Genomic DNA, 21830 nt, shown 5'->3' with positions numbered 1-21830 from the left:
AACAAAAGTTATTAATAATTTGTCTTTTATTCTGTAGCTATTTTGGAGTACTCACGATTTAGGTTAAAATGTAAAATTGCTATAAAATATAAGCTCAAATACTGATTCATGAATAAAAGAAAACATCTTTTGATGAGTTTAATTTAAAATGATTTAGAGGGTGACATCAGCAAGATGGCAGACTAAGAAGTCTCTGCCCTGAATTCCACTTAACACTGATTTAACAACCATCTATGGATAAAATACATTTATGAGAGCTCCAGAGTTTGGTTGAGAGGTTCCACCACACCAGTGAAGCATAGCATCCTAAAACAGCCATATTAAAAAGGGTAAGAGGAGCACCGGGGTGGCTCAGTTGGCTGAGCATTCAACTCTTGATTTTGGCTCAGGTCATGATCACACAGTTTCATGAGTTTGACCACAACATTGGGATCTGTGCTGACAGTGCAGAGCCAACTTCAGATTCTCCCTCCCTCCCTCTCCCTCTCTCTCTCTCTGCCCCATCTATGTTCATACTCTGTCTCTCTCAAAATAAATAAAGTTAAAAAAATAATTTTAAAAAGGGCAAGAAAAATGACTTCACTTTATCTGTATCACTCCTCTACCAAGCCATCACAGCTCTGCACTGAAAGAGATGCCTTCATTCACAATTTCTCCCATGAGGAAAAGAGAGAAGTGAGTTTCAGGCTTCAAAATCCTTTCATGATGATCCCTGAGGCCCACTTCTATCTCTCCTCACCTAGAACACTGAAGGAATAAGCATAGCTTGATTATTTGAAGGCAGCTAAAAGATCAAGCTCTCAAATAAAAACACTTAGCTTTATACTTGAAAGAACTGGAAAGAGAAAAACAAATTATGATCAAAGTTAGTAGAAGGAAAGGAATAATAAAAGTTAGGGCATAAATAAATAAAAATAGAAAAACAATAAAAAAAATCACTAAACTAAGAGTTGGATTTTTGAAAAGATAAACAAAATTGACAGCCAATAACTAGGCTAAGAAAAAAGAGAGGACTCAAATAAAATCACAAATGAGGACTATTACTTCTGATGTCACAGAAATTTTTTAAAAATTATAATGGAATATTATGAACGATTAAACATCAACAAATTGGGCCACCCTAGAAGAAGTGGGTGAATTCCTAGCAACATACAAAATACTAAGTCTGAATCAAGAAGAAATAGAAAGCTTAAATGGGTAAGTAACAAATAAACGTATTGAGAGTTATCAAAAGGCACTCAACAAAGAAAATTCTAGGATCAGATGACTTCATAGGTGAATTTTACCAAAAATGTGCAGAAAAATTAATACCAACCCTTCTTAAACACACACACATAGTGAGAGAGGCAAGGGGTGTGTGTGTGTGTGTGTGTGTGTGTGTGTGTGTGTGTGTGTGTAAAGGGAACATTTCTATTTAAATCCATCTGGGCTGATATAACAAAATACCATGGACTGTGTAGCTTGTAAACAAGACAAATTTATTTCTCATAGTTAAGGAAGCTGGGAGTCTAAGATCAAAGATGCAGCAGGGTTATGTTCTGGTGAGAACCCATTCCTGACTCAGCTTACACCTTCTCACTATTCCTTACATGACAGAAGGGATGAAGGATCTCTGTGGGTCTCTTTTATAAGAACACTAATCCCATTCATGAGGGCGTTACCCTCATGACCCAAGCAATTCTCAAAGCCCTCACTTCTAATGCCATCACATTGGTGATTCGGAGTTCAACTTATAAACACAATCATTCACTCATAGCAAAATTCTGAAATCTCTTTTTATGAGGCCAGCATTACCCTGATACCAAAGCCAAAGATCCCACAAAAAAACCCACAAAACAATAGGCCAATATCCCTGGTGAACATAGATGCAAAAATCTATAGAAAACAGAATTCAATGGCACATTAAAAAGATCGTGCATCATGACCAAATGGCATTTATTTTAGGGAGGTAGGGATAGTTCAACATATGCAAATAATTCACTATGATATGCCACATTAAAGAGAAAAGTATAAGAAAAATCACATGATAATCTAAACATGCAGAAAAAGCATTTGACAAAATTTCAACTTTTCATAACATATTCTCAATAAATTAAGTATAAAAAGAATTCACCTCAACACAACAAAGGCCATATATAAGAAAAGCTCACAGCTAACATCATACTCAAGGATAAAAAGCTGAAAGCTTTTTCTCTAAGATCAGGAACAAGACAAGGACATCCACTCTCACCACTTTTATATAATGTGGTATTGGAAGTCTTAGCCAAAACAATTAAATAAGAAAAAATATACAAAGCATCCAAAACTGGAAAGAAAGAAATAACACTGTTTCTATTTGTAGATAATGTGATATTATATATGGAAAAGCCTGAAGCCTCCACCAAAAAATAGTTAAAACTAATAAATTCAATAAAGTAGCAAGATATAAAAACAATATACGAAGGTCAGTTGCATTTACACATATTAACAATAGAGTAGCAGAAAGAAGTAAAATTAGGAAAACAATGTCTTTTACAATAGCATCCAAAAGAATAAAGTTCCTAGGAAGAAATGTAACCAAGGGGGTGAAATACCAGTACACTGAAAATTATAAGACATTTATTAAAGAAATAGAACACATAAATAAATGGAATTATAGTCCATGCTCATGGATTATATGAATTAATATTGCTAAAATGTCTATACTACCAAAAGCAATGTAGAGATTGAATGCAATCCTTATCAAACTTCCAATGGTATTTTCACAGAAACAGAACAATCCTAAGATTTATATGGAACCACAAAACCTCAAATATCCAAAGCAATCTTGAGAAAGAACAAAGGTAGAAGCACCACACTTCCGGATTCAAACTATATACAAAGTTATAGTAATCAAAACACTATTGCTATAAGGACAGACACATAAATCAATGGATCAGAATAGAGTTCCCAGAAATAAACCGATGCAAACATGGTAAATTAATGTATGATGAAGGAACCAAAAATATTCGATGTAGTCTATTCAAAAAATGGTGCTGGGAAAACTGGACAGTCATATGCAAAAGAATGAAACTGTGCCACTGTCTTTCACCATACACAAAAATAAAGTCAAAGTGTGTTAAAGACTTGAGTGTAAGACCTGAAACCATAAAACTACTAGAAGTAACCATAGGTGGAAAGCTCCTTGACACAATTTTTGGTGATGATTTTTGAATTTGACACAAAAAGTAAAGGTAACCAAAGGAAAAATAAACAAGTGGGACTAAATCAAGCTCAAAAACTTGTGCTTGGGGCGCCTGGGTGGCTCAGTTGGTTGGGCGGCCGACTTCGGCTCAGGTCATGATCTCGCTGTCCGTGAGTTCGAGCCCCGCGTGGGGCTCTGTGCTGACCGCGCAGAGCCTTGAGCCTGTTTCAGATTCTGTGTCTCCCTCTCTCTCTGACCCTCCCCCGTTCATGCTCTGTCTCTCTCTCTCAAAAATAAATAAACGTTAAAAAAAAATAAAAAAAATAAAAAAAAAACTTGTGCTTAGCAAAGGAAACCATCAACAAAATGAAAAGGCAATGTATAGAATCGGGAAAAATATTTGTAAGTCATATATCATATGAAGGGTTAATTTCAAAAATATAAAGAACTCATACAACTTAATAGCAAAGAATCAAACAACCCAATTAAGAAATGGGCAGAAGATTTGAATAGATATTTTTTTCCAATAGAAGTAATATAGATGGCCAACGGGTACATAAAAAGGTAATCATCAGGTAAATGCAAATCAAAACTACAAAGAGATATCACTTCACATGTTTTAGAATGGCTATTATAAAAAAGACATGAAATAAGTGTTGGTAAGGATTTGGAGAAAAGGGAACCCTTGCATACTGTTTTGTTGTTTGTTTTTTGCTTTTTTGTTTGTTTGTCTTTTTGTTCTCAAGTTAGCTAACATACAGTGTAGTCTTGGCTTCAGGCGTAGGTTCCAGTGATTCATCACTTACATATGACACCCAGTGCACATCTGAACAAGTGCCCTCCTTAATGCCCATACCCATTTTCCCCACCTTGGACCCCTATCAACCCTAAGTTTGTTCTCTGTATTTAAGAGTCTTTTATGGTTTGCCTCCCTTTCTGTTTTTATCTTATTTTTCCTACCCTTCCTACCCCTATGATCATCTGTTAATTTTCTCAAATTCCACATATGAGTAAAATCATATGATATATGTCTTTCTCTGACTGACTTATTTCGCTTAGCACAATACCCTCCAGTTCATCCACATTGGTGTAAATGGCAAGATGTCATTCTTTTTCAAGATGAGTAGTATTCCATTGAATATGTATGCCAATTCTTAATCCATTCATCAGTTGATGGGCATTTGGGTTCTTTTCATACTTTGGCTATTGTTGATAGTGCTGCTATAAACACTGGGGTGCATGTACCCCTTCAAATCAGCACTCCTGTATCCTTTGGATAAATTCCTAGTAGTACAATTCCTAGTAGTGCAAATCCTAATAGTGAAATTGATGGGTCACAGGGTAATTCTATTTTTAATGTTTTGATACTCCATACTGTTTTCTGGAGTGGCTGTACCAGTTTGCATTCCCACCAACAGTGCAAGAGTATTCCCCTTTCTCCACATCCTCACCAACATCTGTTGTTGCCCGAGCTGTTAATTTTAGCCATTTTGACAGGTGTGAGGTGGTATCTCAGTGTGGTTTTGATCTCTATTTCCTTGATGATGAGTGACGTTGAGCATCTTTTCATGTGTCTGTTTGCCATCTAAATGTCTTCTTTGGAAAAGTGTTTATTCATTGTTTTTGCCCATTTCTTCACTGGATTATCTGTTTTTGGGGGTGTTGAGTTTGGTAAATTCTTTATAGATGTTTGATACTAACCCTTTATCTCATATGTCACTTACAAATATTTTCTCCCATTCCACCAGGGGCCTTTTAGTTTTGTTGATTGTTTCCTTTGCTTTGCAGAATATTTTTACCTTAATGATGTCCCAATAGTTCATTTTTGCTTTTATTTTCCTTGCCTTCTGAGACATGTCTAGTAAGAAGTTGCTGCAGCCAAGGTCAGAGAGGTTGTTGCCTGTTTTCTCCTGTAGTACTTTGGTGGATTCCTGTCTCACATTTAGGTCTTTCATCCATTTTGAATTTATTTTTATGTATGGTGTAAGAAAGTGGTCTAGGTTCATTCTTCCACATGTTGCTGTCCATTTCTCCCAACACCATTTGCTGAAGAGACTATATCTTTCCATTGGATACTCTTTCCTGCTTTGTCAAAGATTAGTTGGCCATATATTTGTGGGTCCATTTATGGGTTCTCTATTCTACTCTATTAGTCTATTTGTCTGTTTTTGTGCCAGTACCATACTGCCTTGATGAGTACAGCTTTGTAATACAGGCTAAAGTCCAGGATTGTGATGCCTCCAGCTTTGGTTTTCTTTGTCAACATTACTGTGGTGAATTAGGTTTTTTTTTGTGATTCCATACAAATTTTCTGATTGTTTGTTCTAGCTCTGTGAAGAATGCTGCTGCTATTTTGATTGGGATTTCATTAAATGTGTAGATTCCTTTGGGTAGTATGGACATTTTAACAAAATTTGTTCTTCCAATCCATGAGCCTTAAATGTTTTTCCATTTCTTTGTGTCTTCTTCAATTTCTTTCATATGCTTTCTATAGTTTTCAGCACACAGATCTTTTACCAGTTTAGTTAGGTTAATTCCTAGGTATTTTATGGTGTTTGATGCAATTGTAAATGGGATCAATTTCAAGATATGTCTTTCTGTTGTTTCATTTTTGGTGTATAGAAATGCGACTAATTTCTGTACATTGATTTAATATCCTGCAACTTTGCTGAATTCTTGTAACAGCTCTAGAAGTTTTTGGTGGAGTGTTTCAGGTTTTCCATGTAGAATATCATGCTAAGAGTCAAAGTTTGACTCTTTCTTTGCTATTTTGAATGCCCTTTATTTCGTTTTGTTGTCTGATTGCTGATGCTAGGACTTGAAATAATGTTAAACAATAATGGTGAGAGTAGATATCCCTGTCGTGTTCCTGATCTCAGGGGGAAAGCTCTCAGTTTTTTCCCATTTGGGATGATATTAGCTGTGGGCCTTTCATATATGGCTTTTAGGATAAGGTATGTTCCTTCTATCCCAACTTTCTGAGGGTTTTTATTAAGAAAAGATGCTGTATTTTGTCAAATTCTTTTGCTGCATCTATTGACAGCATCATATGGTTCTTATCCTTTCTTCTATCAAAGTGATGTATCATGTTGATTGATTTGTGAATATTGAACCAACCCTACAGCCCAGAAATTAATCCCACTTGATCATGGTGAATACTTCTTTTAATATACTGTTGAATTCGATTTGCTAGTATCTTGTGGAGAATTTTTGCATCCGTGTTCCTCAGGGACCTTAGCCTGTAATTCTTTTTAGTGGGGTCTTTGTTTTTGGAATCAAGGTAATGCTGGCTTCATAGAATGATGGGGCACCTGGGTGGCTCAGTCAGTTAAGCATCCAACTTTGGCTCAGGTCATGATCTCATGGCCCGTGAGTTTGAGCCCTGTGTCGGGCTCTGTACTAACAGCTTAGAGCCTGGAGCCTGCTTCAGATTCTGTGTCTCCCTCTCTCTCTGCCCCTCCCCTGCTTGCACTCTGTCTCTGTCTCTCTCAAGAATAAATATTTTAAAAATTAAAAAAAAAGAATGAGACTGGAAGCTTTACTTCTGTTTCTTTTTTTTTTTTTTTTTTTTGCAACAATTTGAGAATAGGTATTAACTCTGCTTTAAATGTCTTGTAGAATTCCCCTGGGAAGTCATCTGGCCCAGGACTCTTATGTGTTGGGAGATTTTTGATAACTGATTTAATTTCTTTGCTGGGTATGGGTCTGTTCAAACTTTTCCTTTCTTCCTGTTTGAGTTTTGGTAGTGTGTGAATGTTTAGAAATTTGCCCATTTCTTCCAGATTTTCTAGTTTGTTTGCATATAATTTTTCATAGTATTCTCTAATAATTGTATTTCTGTGGTTGGCTGTAATCTCTCCTCTTTCTATCATAATTTTATCTATTTGGGTCCTCTGTCTTTTCTTTTTGAGAAATCTGGCTGAGGGTTTATCAATTTTGTTTATTCTTTCAAAAATCAGATCTTATATGCATTGATCTGTTCTATATCTGTTCTAGTATATTCTACTATATCATTTATTTCTGTTCTAATCTTTATTATTTCTATTCTGCTGGGTTTGTTTGGGCTTTATTTGCAGCTGTCTTTCTAGCTCTTTTAGGTGTAAGCTTAGGTTGTGTATTTAGTACCTTTCTTGCTTCTTGAGATAGACCTGAATTGCAATGTATTTTTCTCTTAGGACTGCCTTTGCTACATCCCAAAGGGTTTGCACTATCGTGTTTTCATTTTCATTTGCTTCCATATATTTTTAAATTTCTTCTTTAATTTCCCGGTAGACCCATTCATTCTTAAGTAGGAAGTTCTTTAACCTCCATGTATTTGGGGACTTTCCAATTTTTTTCTTGTGGCTGATTTCAAGTTTCATAGTGTTGTTCAGTGTTGTGATCTGAAAATATGCATGGTATGATCTCAATCTTTTTACACTTCCTGAGGGCTGTTTTGTGACCCAATATGTGATCTATTTTGGAGAATGTTCCATGTGCACTAAAGAAGAATGTGTATTCTGTTGCTTTAGAATGAAAATTTCTGAATATATCTATTAAGTCCATCTGGCCCAATGTGTCATTCAGAGCCATTGTTCCCTTACTCTCTGCCTAGATGATCTGTCCATTGTTGTAAGTGGAATATTAAAGTCCCCTATAATCATGATATTATTATCTATACATTTAGTTATGTTTGTGATTGATTTATATATTTTGGTGTCTTATGTTGGGGCATAAATTTTTACAATTGTTGGCTCTTCTTGATGAATAGACCCCTTAATTATGATAGAATGCCCTTTTTCATCTCTTGTTAGACTCTTTGTTTTAAAATCTAGTTTGTCTGGGGGCACCTGGGTGGCTCAGTTGGTTAAGTGTCTGACTTCAGCTCAGGTCATGATCTCATAGCTTGTGAGTTTGAGCCCCGCGTCAGGCTCTATGCTGACAGCTCGGAGCCTAGAGCCTGCTTCGGATTCTGTGTCTTCGTCTCTCTGCCCCTCCCCAACTTGCTCTCTATATCTGTCTCTCTCTCAAAAATAAACATTTAAAAATAAATAAAATAAAATCTAGTTTGTCTGATAGAAGTATGGCTACTCCATCTTTCTTTTGATATCTGTTAGCATGACAGATGGTTTTCCATCCCCTCACTTTGAATCTGCAGGTGTCCTCAGGTCTGAAATGAATCTCCTGTAGGCAGCATATAGATGGATCTTGTATTTTTTATTCATTCTGATACCCCATGTCTTTTATTGGGCATTTAGTACATTTACATTCAGAATGATTATTGAAAGATACAGATTTAGTGCCACTGTTATCTGTGGGCTTTGTGTTTGTGGAGATGTCTCTGGTCCTTTGTAGTCTTTGCTACTTTCCACTCACAGAATCCCCCTTAGAATCTCCTGCAGGGCTGGTTTAGTGGCCATGAACTTCTTTAGCTTTTGTTTATCTGGGAGAGCCATTATTTCTCCTATTCTGAATGACCACCTTGCTGGATGAAGGATTCTTGGATGCATATTTTTCTTATTTAGCACATTGAATATTTCCTGCCACTCCCTTCTGGCCTGCCAAGTTTCAGTGGAAAGGTCTGCTATTACCCTTATGTGTCTATCCTTGCAAGTTAAGGCCTATTTATCCCTAGCTACTTTCAGAATTCTCTCTTTATCTTTGTATTTTGCCAGTTTCACTATATGTCATGGTGTTGACCTGTTTTTGCCGATTTTAAAGGGAGTTTTCTGTACCTCTTGGACTTGAACGCCTGTTTCCTTCCCCAGATTAGGAAGTTCTCAGCTATAATTTGTTCAAATAAACCTTCTGCCCCTTTCACTGTCTCTTCTTCTGGAACTCCTATGATACAGATACTATTTCATTTCATGGAATCACTTAGCTCTCTAATTCTCCCTTCATAATCTAGTAATTTCCTTTCCTTCTTTTTTTTCAGCTTCATCATTTTCCATAATTTTATCATCTAGTTCATCTATTCTTTCCTCTGCTTCTTCCATCCTGTCACTGTATCTAGTTTATTTTGTATCTCATTTACAGTATTTCTTAATTCATTGTGGCTATTTCTTAGGTCTTTGATATCTTCAGCAATAGATTCTCTGCTATCTTCTATGCCTTTTTCAAGCCCAGCTATTAGTCTTATGACTGTTATTCTAAGTTCTTAGATATATTGTTTATACCTGTTATGAGCACTTCTCTGGCTGTCATTTCTTCCTGGATTTTCTTTTGAAGAGAATTCTTCCTTTTTGCCATTTTGGATAGGTTTCTGTCTTTTATATATTTTAATAGCTTGTTATGAATCCTGTGCCTGCAAGTACTACTGTATTAAGAAAGGGCCATACACTGTCCATGGCCTGGCACTTCAGGAAGTGTTTTTGGAGTGTGTTGCATGCACTCTGTTGTTACTTTATGGCTGCTCTCTCCCACTTGTCAGTCCTCTGCAAAGCTCCTCTTTGCTTGTAGTGGTGGAGTGTTTGTACCTTCCACCAAGTGTGTTTTGAAGTAAAGGAGGGGGGGAAGCTTGATCACATACAAAGAGAAAAATGAAAGTGGGAAAAAAGAGACCAAGCAGACAGTAAAACAAACAAACAAACAAATCAGGCTTAATCCAGAGAGAGAGAAAGGAAAATAAAGGAGATACAGAAAAGGTATAAAAAGAATAAAGTAAAAATGCCTGATTAAAAAAACAAAACAGAAAAAAATATATTATGATAAAAATTGATCAAAACCAAATCAGAAACTGTAAGCCTGATTCCAACAGAAAAAAGAAGAAGAGGGTGGAAGGAAAATGAAAAGGAAAGGGAAAGAAAGGGAAGGGAGGAAAGGAAAGGAAAGGAAAGGAAAGGAAAGGAAAGGAAAGGAAAGGAAAGGAAAAGAAGACAGACTAACAGACAAAAACAAAAACCAATTATCTGTTGGTAACTGGGTCGTGTGGCTGTGCTGGCTGGTGCAGTCTTCCTCCAGTAGATAAACAGTTGCCAGGCACAGAGGAGGGGGATTTGGTGTAAGTTGGTCCTGCCTCCACTGGGGCCCACTTGTGCTGCTCCCTGAAGTCTCACTGTGTTCCTGTTGGAGAGAAAAATAGCAACACCCCAATCTCTCTGCCTCAGACCAGATGTCTCAAACCACACTGTTCAGGCAGCCCTTACAGAGTAGCACAGGCAGTGGGCTTACCCTGCTCCAACAGTCTCCTGTGCCTGCTATGTCCTCAGTTGGGATTCTAAACCTGACGTCTTAAAGGGCCCTGCACTATGTAGATCCTGTTCTGGTGGTGTAGTGCCCCTTAGTCCCGCCAATAAAAGGCCTTTGGCTGGCGCCTGCATTGTCTTTTCTCCTTGGGGAGGCAATAAACCCTCTTCCCACAGTACTAGAGGAAGGGCACTGTTCTCTCCCGGTGCACTCCTGAGATGGCTGCTGTCTCCCAAGGCTGGCATCCTCCCATCAGGCACAAGCACACGCAGTGGCTTCAGTCTGGAGAGTCATACACTTTTGACAACTCTGATCTTCAGCTCCTGAGGCTGTTTGCAAAATAGAAACTAGTACTCTCTGATTTCTTGTTCTCTAGTCGATGGTCGAGAGAGGTTTTCCTTACACTAACTCAAAACAGCAATTCCACAACCTCTCTACCTTTCCCTTTGTCTCTCCACAGAATGAGTTTCCTCCCCTCTGTGCCTATTCCATTTTCTCCCCCGATTCACATACATGCACCTCGATCCCACCAAGCTATCTCCCTCCACCTGTGGAGATCCTTCTGTCACCCTGCAGATTGATTTCCTGGGTGTTTCCGAGTGATGTGACCTCAATACAGCTGTGTTTGAGGGATGAGAGAAATCCCATCCCCAACTTCTCCACCATCTTAACTCCTCTCCTTGTGTACTGTTCATAGAAATGTAAATTGGTACAACTACTATAGAAAACTGTGTGGAGGTTCTTCAAAAAATCAAAAATAGAACTAGCATATGTTCCAACAATTCCACTTCTAGGTATTTTTCCAAAGGAAACAAAATAGTAACTCAAAAAGATATCTGAATTCCCTTGTTCACTGTAGCATTAATTACAATAGTTAAGACATGGAAACAATCTAAGTGGCCATCAATAGATGAATGGATTTTAAAACTGACTTACACATATATAGGAATATTATCCACACATAAAAAGAAGAAAATCCTGCCTTTTGTGACAAACTGCATACAATGAGGGGTTATGCTAAGTGAAGTAAGTCAGAGAAAAAGACAAATACTATATGATTTAACTTATAGGTAGAGCTAAAAAAAGAAAAGGAGGAGGAGGGGGAAGAAGAAGAAAAAGGAGAAGAAGGAGAATAAGAAGAAGGAGGAGGAGGAGAAGGAGGAGGAGGAGGAGAAGATGGAGAAGGAGAAGGAGAAGAAGAAGAAGAAGAAGAAGAAGAAGAAGAAGAAGAAGAAGAAGAGCACCACCACCACCACACAAAACAGACTGGTGGTTGCCAGAACCGAAACAAGGGCAAATGGGTGAAAATGGTCAAAAGGTGCACATGTCCAGTTATAAAATAAATGAGTCCTGGGGATATAATGTACCACATGGTGATTATAGTTAATGATACTATATTATATACCAGAAAGTTGCTAAGAGAGTAGACCTTAAAAGTTCTCAGCATAAGAAATAAATTGTATCTATGTATGGTGATAGATGTTAATTCTGCATACTGTGGTGATCATTTCACAATATACAGCTAACCCTTCAACAATGTGGGGGTTAGGGGCTCTGACCCCCCCATACAGTCAAAAATCAATGTATAATTTTTGACTCCCCTAAACCTGAACTACTAACACCCTACTGTTTACCAGAAGCCTTGCTGATAGCTAATACAGTTGATTAACAGATACCTTGTATGTTATACGTACTTTCTACTGTACTCTTATAAAGTATGACAAAGAAAAATGTTATTAAGGAAATAATAAGGTACATTTATAGTACTATATTTGAAAAAAATCTTCATATTAGTGGACCTGCATGAACATAGACCCTTATGATGTTCAAGAATCAACTGTACATATACATTGAATCATTATGTTGTACTCTTAAAAGTAATATAATATCACGTCAATTATATCTCAATAAAAAGAACCCTAAATCATAAAAGATAAGAATGGGAATTAAAACTGAAACTAAATATAAGGAAATAAACCTACTGGCATAAGTAAGAAAACAATAATGCAAGTAAATCAATAAAGTGTTTGAAATATACACTTACTCCTGCACAAAACAGTGGAGGGGTAAAGTGTAAACAAATCACAAATCTTGTTTAGTAGGTTTATTTTTCTAGTGTTTTCTCTAGTGCTCTGCATTCTGAAACAATTTAAGAAGCACTAAAATATAGATCAAATGATTAAATATATTGATGTTGTGTAGATTGATTCACACTTCAGAAGGCAGGACATACACATGTGAAATAGAGAAAGGAAAGAACAGGTCTTGAAGGGATAGATTGGAACTGAATATTTCTATGAGAAATAATGATTTCTAAATATTTCTATGAATATGCATATTCATGTATATGTTCACATGTATATGTACGTAAGCATAGGTGAGTATGGCTATGCATATGTATAATATATGTACATGTATGTTGATATGCATATGTGTTTACACTGAAGCATTTTTAACAGCCAAATTCCCATGTGTGATTTTTAGGCCCAACCTTAGACAATTGCAAAGGCCTTATCTGGCAGTTGTCATGGGGGGAATCTTCAGATTCCACGCTAGACTTGATTCACAGCCAGTGAAGTGTAGACATTGGCAGTGGTTGCAGTCAAAGACTAAGGCCCATAAAACTGGAAATATCTGCATTACTAATCCATGTGCCTCAATTTTGAGGCATTTTTATGCATGGAGGATTCAGCTAAGATACTGTACTGTTCATACGCTTCTACATAGTTTGGTTTTTCATTATCATTTCATTGTAGACATTTTTATTAGTTTTGATAGCTTTCACTTCTTTTATTCCTTGCCCTCCCACCACTAACTCACTTCAGCCTCCAAGTCTATACAACAGGAAGAGCCTTTTGTTTGAAACTTCTTTGGTTGTAAGATGATCTTCTCACAACCTACCCCTGCCAGCACTGATATTCTGACTCTCCAATGCTGTTCTATGGAGGAAAAGAGAAAGCTGATGTAACTGGAAACTTTTCTTGTTTAGACTCTTTCTAATAAATTACAGTAACAGAATAAATGCTTAATTTCACTTTCAATTTGGCTATCTTAACTAACCAACTTAAAAACAGGTAGCTCTCTCCTTACAAATTAGTGCAGCCAGCAACGTGGTCAATTAAGCACAATTCCCTTCTAGAAGGAACATTAGTGAATCCTCAGGGCTCCATAAAGTGATACTACTGGGTCATGTGCAAGAGTCAGAGGGTCCCATAGGGCACATGACAGTTCAGGCCAGGGTGTCTCAGGATGTGCTAGTGGACTCTGGAGCATGCTTTAAGAGAGTGCTATTTTATTATTTACTTTTAATTTCTGAGAGGGAACAATGGTTCTTCTATTTATTTCCTTTTTTTTGGCTAAGATACCCAGTGGGTAGGTAAAATTAAACATCCAATAGAGGAATTTTGATAAAGCTGGAGAAGCAAGACCTTAGCTATTACTTATAGTTTTACCAGCTATGGAACCAAAAATTGAAGACCCTGCGTGCTGAGTTGTACCCAATGACTATTATTAGTTCTACTGTAGTGGGAACTGATGGGCAGTTTATGATGCAGTGATTTACTGAGATTCATGCTTTAACAAAAGAATGTAGAGTCCTGAGAACCACTTTGTCCGGTGACCTGAAGAAACTTTTAAGACTTGGATAAGTCATCTTCATGTTTAAAGAAGTAATATTTTTAAAGAAGTAATCATGTGGTACTCATTTTTCTCTGACTTATTTTGCTTAGCAAAATGGCAAGATTTCATTCTTTTTGATGGTTGAGTAATATTCCATTGTATGTGTGTATATACATATATACATATATATGTATATATATGCGTATACATTTGTGTATGTGTGTGTACACACACACACACACGCACACACGCACACACACACACACACACACACACCATCTTCTTTGCCCATTCATTAGTCTATGGATATTTGAGCTTTTTCTATAGTTTGGCTATTGTTGATAATACTGCTACAATCATCGGGGTGCATGTGCCCCTTCGAATCTATTTTTGTATCCTTTGGGTAATACTTAGTAGTGCAATTGCTGGGTTATAGGGTAGTTTTATTTTTAACTTTTTGAGAAATTTCCATATTATTTTCCAGGTTGTCTACACCAGTTTGCGTTCATATGTGGAATTTAAGAAAGAAAACAGATGAACATATGGGACTGGAAAAAAAGTGAAAGGGAAGCAAACCATAAGAGACTTTTAACTATAGAGAACAAAATGAGGGTTGTAGAGGGAGGTGGGTGGAGGATGGGCTAAATGGGTGATGGGTATTAAGGAGGGCACTTGTTATGATGAGCACTGGATGTTATTGTAAATGATGAATCACTAAATTCTACTCCTGAAACCAATATTACACTATATATTAACTAACTAGAATTTAAATAAAATTTTGAAAAATAATAAAGTAGTCAAGTAATATTGTTGGTTTCCAAATACAAAAAAACCCTTTCTCAGAGAGTTTTGACAATGGATACACTGCACAAGGAGATGGAAGAAAGGGGTATGAAAAAACACAGACATTCAAGACTCTCTCCTTCCTCAGCTGGGTAATGTTTTGGATTTGACAGATGACTCATTCTTGCCCTTATAAAACATGTTTTTAACTATAATTGAAGAGGCTATAGTGATTTCATGAACCGCCCATTGTACTTAGGATATACAATAAAGGTATGAGGATAGTAGATGATATTACTTTTTACCAGACTCAAAATTCTGGGTTCATTAATGCCACTATTGCTGGACATTAAGCTCAATTAAACAAAGTTTCAAGGTCAGGGCAATTAGTCTATGATATTATCTGGATCTTAACTGGAAAATTTCTGGACAAGTAATAGTGGATACTGCCAAAACAGCAATGATTGACCATAAGAGAGAGTGATATAAAAATGGTAATCTAGTAAACACTCCTGGACCATCTAGGCAAAGGTTTTAAAGAGATCAAAGAGTGTGTTTATCCAAAAACAGGCTTAGACTCAATAAGTAGACTAATGGGCTCTTCTCCTAGAACATTATGGCCAGGTAGTGGGATAACAGTGGCTCAACAGACCCACTACTTATGTTAATGGATCCTTTGATTAATACAGGTGCTATGTTTCTGTTTTTCCCAGTGATCCTTTCCAAGAATCAGAGTGCTCCACCAACTATTACCAAGATATTATGGCTTTCAAAAATAAATAAGACAATGGGTTGTTCCAGGCCTCATGTACCCACAGCGGGGGAGGCGGGGAGGGAATGAGAAGACTTCTGCTCTCATCATAATTCAGTGGAGATGTGCAGGAAACTTTCATTTCTGGGCCTTTGAGATACTGGTGCATAGAAGACAATGATCTCCACAACGTTTGACACCAAGATGAGGGGGAAACCAATAATGTTCATTGGTTTGGGGTCCAAAGCCACCACTAATGGGAAACTTACTCAAAATTCCACAATGATGTGCCCACTCAGGCCACCTCAAAACTCTACCCCCGCTACTAAATGTATTGTCAGTATAGAAGTATTACCTACATGAATGTCTAGTTGATTTCACCCTAACCCTTGGTATAATTTGCCACTTTATCAAGACAGGTGGAAGACTGTGAAACTACCCAACTATTAGCATCTAGTACCTTGTTTCTCAAAAACATCCACCAGGGAAAATAAAATAAATAACTGCCCTTATTGATGAGCTTAATGAAGCAAAAATTCTTCTTGTGACTGCTTCTCCATTAAATAACTCAATATACCTTAGGTATATGTCCTTGTGTGCATAGAGACTCCAGTGATTATTCATAGCTCGGTGATGTAGTACTGAGGCACTAGTTGTATACAATATTATGACTGTCATGGAAGTTAATATCCATAGTGAAGGAATTTGGTATTCTGTAATAGACAGTACAGATACCCTATCCAGAAACTTTGTACACATAGATGATCAAGATAAATTTGTCATATGTGGATTGGATTGCAACCCACCATTAATATTCTTTCACAAGGCTCCATAAATCTTCCAACTATCTGTGTCAATAAACAGTTGTGACCTAGAAATGTTCTAAACTCAGAGAGAGCACTAAGCTTCCATTCTATTAATACATCCAAGTGGGCCCAGACAAGGGCACAACTTAACAAGGACCAGACATCCTATAGACCTACATGTGGCAACATAGCTGGACCATTAAAACAAACAAGGCACAGTTACCAAGTACCTAATAGAAATTCCTGGGCATAATCTGTAAGCAGCACAATGTCTCAACCCAGAGAACAAGACTGCCCATTCTGCTTCAACGAATGAAAATGAGGCATAACTACCGGCAGAAATATTTGGCTACTTGCACTCTCATATTCCCCATGTGGGGCTTTTGATGACATTCATCTATTAGGTTACCTCAAAGGTCCCTCCTTTTCGTGGGGCCACAGCCAAGAGAGTGTATTTGAAGCCCTCCAACAGGACTCGTAGGGTGCCTTTCCTCTAGGCTCCTCTGATCATTTGCTATATGACTCACAGTTCTCAGTAACATCTCTGTTTACCAATTAGAGTTGTGGTAGAAGCCTTCTGCCACAGGTCAGAAACATCTACCACATCCTGCTGAAAGGCTTGCATCCTTTGCAAGAAAATTACTGGCCCATAATTGGCCTTGGTGTCTGAGTGTAGAACTTATGATTGTGAAATAATATTACAACCAGAAATACCAAAGAAAGTTATGAAAAATTTGACTTTTGTTCTCTAATTATCTGAGGGTATTTACAATTAAGGTCAAAGGAACTACAAATGTCCCATAAAATATGATCTGAAACATATACTCATGAACCAAAGGGAAAAAATCTTCTACTGAGTTTAATTAAAATAATTTAAAGTTATCTTTAATTGTACTTACTAATGTTTCTTTCCCCTTTGGATGTTCTCTGTTTCTTTACTTGCATTTGTGTTTTTGATATTGAATCTTGGTTTTCATCAAGCATAAGATTTCCATCTGGTACTTCAACCTGAGCTACATAAAGAGACACATTTAGTTGAATAAATATAGAAACAGATCTGTTGTGAAACCCCTAACTTTCAAGTTTATAACAAGTATAAAGCAGAATTTATCCTCATTTCTATAAAGTTATAAATAAATTGCCATAATGTCAGATCTGATATGAAAATAGGAGAATTTTAATATATATGTATTAAAACTATCTCATAATTTCATTAATAATCTTTGGCATCAAATGCACTTTATGTTAATCTCTGTTAGGCATTTTATGCTTAAGTTAAAATTTAATCATAGGACAAGACATCAGCAAGATGGGGACTAGTAAGGTCCAGGCCTTCATTCCCCCCCCCCCAAAACACTGAGTTAGCAACAGTGTACAAACCAAAACACCTTTTAAAGAACTCTAAAAACCAGTTTGAAGCTGCTTTGCCCAAGTGAATTACTTACCAAGAAAAACTGCACCAAAAAGAATAAAAAGGATTATGGCATTTTGCCCACTTTAGATGCACCCTTTCCCTGGTGCAGCATGCCACAATCACAGGGAAGGCTCCCAATTTCCAGCTTCTCTCTTGGGATGAAAAGAAAAAGGTGGAACTTGTATCTAACTTTGTGGAAAATCTGGGAGCACCTGAGTTACTGGTTTCGATCTTGCCTGACTTGAAATACTGATGGAAACAGCTGCATAGATAAATACCAGGTTGGAAGCTGCTGAAAACAAAGGTGAGTACCATGGCACATTAGAGGTATAGGATGTATGTAATTCTGCACATGACAGAAGAGCAAGAGATTACAGGCAGAAAAATACTACAGGAACCAAAACCAAAAACTCCTGAGAAGAAATAGGGGAGACCCTCTTAGGGAAATTATGAGAGTTAAAAGCAGCCATGAATAAAAGAGCATACACAAGCCCAGAGAATACACATTCCCCAGAAAAGGTTTGAGAAGTCTCAGAACCTCTCTGCAAGGCTGATTTGTCAAAGTATTTCCCTGCATGAAACCAGTTTGTAAATACTGAGAGAGATGCTGTGCTTTCAAAATCATAAATCTCAACAAAAAATGACAAGACATACCACAACAAACAAACAATAAAAACATGTCTTAATGAAATAAGGAATATGATGCCTGAATAAAATTTAAATAGCAGCATTATCAACAACAGCCAAATTACAGAAAGAGCCCAAATGTTCATCGACTGATGAATGGATAAAGATTATGTGTTATGTATATATATAGTATTCCATCATATATATATATATATATATATATATATATATATATATATATTATATAATATATATATAACATATATATGGAATACACATATATTATAATGGAATTATAATGGAATATATATACATATATATGCATATATATAATGGAATATTATTCAACCATAAAAAAGAATGAAATCTTTCCATTTCAATGACATGGATGGAGGCTAGAGATATTATGCTAAGTGAAATAAGTCAGTCAAAGAAAGAAAAATACCATATGATTTCACTCATATGTAAAATTTAAGAAACAGAAAAAATACACATAGGGAATAAAAGAGAGGAAAATCAAGAAACAGAGTCTTAACCATAGAGAACAAACCAGAGGGTTATCAGAGGGGAGGTGAGTAGGGGGAAGATGTATTAAATAGATGATGGGGATTAAGAAGTATATTTGTTGTGATGAGCACCAGGTGTTATATGTAAATGTTGAATCACTAAATTCTACACATAAAACTAATATTACATTTAATGTTAACTAACTGGAATTTAAACAAAAAACTTGGAAAAAATATCAACAAAGGTATAGAAACTGTTTTTAAAAATTCTGGAGCTGAGCAATACAATAACTGAATTGAAAAATTCACTAAAGGTGTTCAATAACAAATTTTCTCAGGAAGAAAAAGAATAGAAACCTGGAAGACAAGTCACTTGAAATTTCTGGAGTAAGGAGAAAAAAAAGGTGAAGAAACCATAAGGATTTACCAGACACTATCAAGTTGACCAAGATACACAATATAGAAATCCCAGAGTGGAAGAGAGGGAATAAGGAGCAGAGACTTTATTTGAAGAAATTATGACCAAAAAAATCCCAAATTTGAGAAAAGAAATGGATGTACAAATTCAACCAGCTGAATGAACTCTAACTAGGAAAAACCCAAAAGACCAACACTGAAACACATTACAAACTGTTAAAAGACAAACACATGAAAAGATGCTCAACGTGATGCATTATCAGGGAAATACAAATCAAAACCACACTCAGATACAACCTCACGCCAGAGTGACTAAAATGAACAAATCAGGAGACTATAGATGCTGCCAAGGATGTGGAGAAATGGGAATCATCTTGCACTGTTGGTGGGAATGCAAACTGGTGCAGCCACTCTGGAAAACAGTATGGAGGTTCCTCAAAAAATTAAAAATAGATCTACCCTATGACCCAGCAATAGCACTGTTAGGAATTTACCCAAGGGATACAGGAGTGCTGATGCATAGGGGCACTTGTACCCCAATGTTTATAGCAGCACTTTCAACAATGGCCAAATTATGGAAAGAGCCTAAATGTCCATCAACTGATGAATGGATAAAGAAATTGTACCTTATATACACAATGGAATACTACATGGCAATGAGAAAGAATGAAATATGTAGCAACATAGATGGAACTGGAGAGTGTTATGCTAAGTGAAATAGGTCATACAGAGAAAGACAGATACCATATGTTTTCACTCTTATGTGGATCCTGAGAAACTTAACAGAATACCATGGGGGAGGGAAAGGAAAAAAAAGGTTAGAGAAGGAGGGAGCCAAAACATAAGAGACTCTTAAAAACTGAGAACAAACTGAGCGTTGATGGGGGATGGGGGATGGGTACTGAGGAGGGCACCTGTTGGGATGAGCACTGGGTGTTGTATGGAAACCAATTTGACATAAATTTCATATTAAAAAAAAGACAAACACAAAGAGAGAATCTTAAAAGCAGCAAAAGAAAAACAATTTGCTACATACAAGGAAGCCTCTATAACTTTACACCAGTAGATTTCTCAGCAAGAACCTTGTAGGCCAGAAGACATTGGGATAACATATTAAAAGTGCCAAAAGAAAATACTGTCAACCAAGCATACTATATTTGGCAAAACTGTCCTTCAAAAATGAAGGGAAAATTAAGACTTACCCAGATAGCAAAAGCTGAGGAAGTTCCTAGCACTAGACCTACCCAAACAGAAATGTTAAAGGGAAGTATTTCAAGTTGAAATGAGAGGACATTAAATGGCACCACAAAGCTATATAATAATATATTTTTGTGGTTAAGATAAATGTATGGACAAATGTAGACACCTATGTTATTTAAATTTTGATGCATAACTTTTAATTCTTATATAAAATTTAGAGAAAAGCATAAAAATAACTATAAACCTATGCTAATGGGCACACAATATTTAAAGATGTAATTTATGATATCAATAAATAAAGTCAGGGGAGGAACATTAAAGGAGAACAGTTGTATGACTGAAGTATGTATGTGATTAAAATAAATTGCTTTAACTTTAAGACGTTCAGTGTAATCCATGGTAACCACAAATAAAACATTTGTAGAATATACATGTTATGTAATGAATGTTCATATCCTCCCAAACTCAGTGTTGCAGCCCTAACCCCAATGTGATGCTTTGGAGATAAGGCTTAGGAAAGTAATTAAGGTTAGTGATAACTCAAAGGTAAAGTCTTCATCTAACAGCATTAACATCTTAATAAGAAGAGACACCAGAGAATGTGCACATATGCATGTTTGTGCCCTCTCACTCTTTCCATGTGTGCACAAAGAAAAGATTATATGAGTACACAGAAAATGGTGAACACTCCTGAGCCAAGAGAAGAGGTGAATGAAATCTATCTTACCAGCACCTTGATCTTGGACTTCCTCCTCCAGAACTGTAAGAAATAAGTTACTTTTTTAAGTGACCCTGTCTATGGTATTTAGTTATGGCAGCCTGAACAGACTCATACAGTACACAAAAGTTAATTAGAAAGAAAGCAAAGCCTGTCATTATAAAAAAAATTAATCAAATACAAAGGGAGACAGTAAGATAGGAAAAGAGAAGCAAAAATATGCATGATACAGAAAACAGTTAACAAAATGGCAATAGTGTCTTTCCCTATCCAATTGTATACCATCTAACTGAATAGCCTAAAATAAATGCATGAATTTTTAGAAAAACACAACCTACCAAAGTAAATGGGTTAAACTTCCAAATCAAAAGATACAGAGTAGATGTATGTATAAAAACAAACTAAAACAAACCAAGACTCACATATATGGTGTCCATAAGAGGCTGTAGATCTAAGAGTGAAAGTGAAAGGATGGAAACAGATATTCCATGTAAATGGTAACCAAAAGAGAGCAGAGGTGGCTATACTATTAACAGGCAAATGAGATTTTTAGTCAAAAACTATTACAAAAGAGAGGTGCCTGGGTGGCTCAGTCGGTTGGGCATCCAACTCAGGATCAGGTTATGATCTCACAGTTCATGGGTTCAAACCCTGAGTCAGGCT

General features: G+C 36.5%; 1 protein-coding gene across 19 annotated transcripts in view; it reads right to left on the bottom strand.

The window, feature by feature from the left end:
• LOC122224032 (coiled-coil domain-containing protein 7-like) overlaps positions 1-21830 on the bottom strand; it is a 233006-nt gene that overhangs the window by 162838 nt on the left and 48338 nt on the right. For all 19 annotated transcript variants that reach the window (XR_006204633.1, XR_006204632.1, XM_042945283.1 and 16 more), the window contains exon 3: positions 17185-17298. Coding sequence is in view for 13 of the 19 variants with exons in the window: in XM_042945276.1 (XP_042801210.1) it covers positions 17185-17269 (85 nt within the window). In the remaining 6 variants the exon portion in view is untranslated. The remainder of the gene's footprint in view (positions 1-17184; positions 17299-21830) is intronic.

The sequence above is a fragment of the Panthera leo genome, chromosome B4 (assembly GCF_018350215.1).
Source record: "Panthera leo isolate Ple1 chromosome B4, P.leo_Ple1_pat1.1, whole genome shotgun sequence".
NCBI classification, from domain to species: domain Eukaryota; kingdom Metazoa; phylum Chordata; class Mammalia; order Carnivora; family Felidae; genus Panthera; species Panthera leo.
This window is presented reverse-complemented; position numbering and strand designations above follow the sequence as displayed.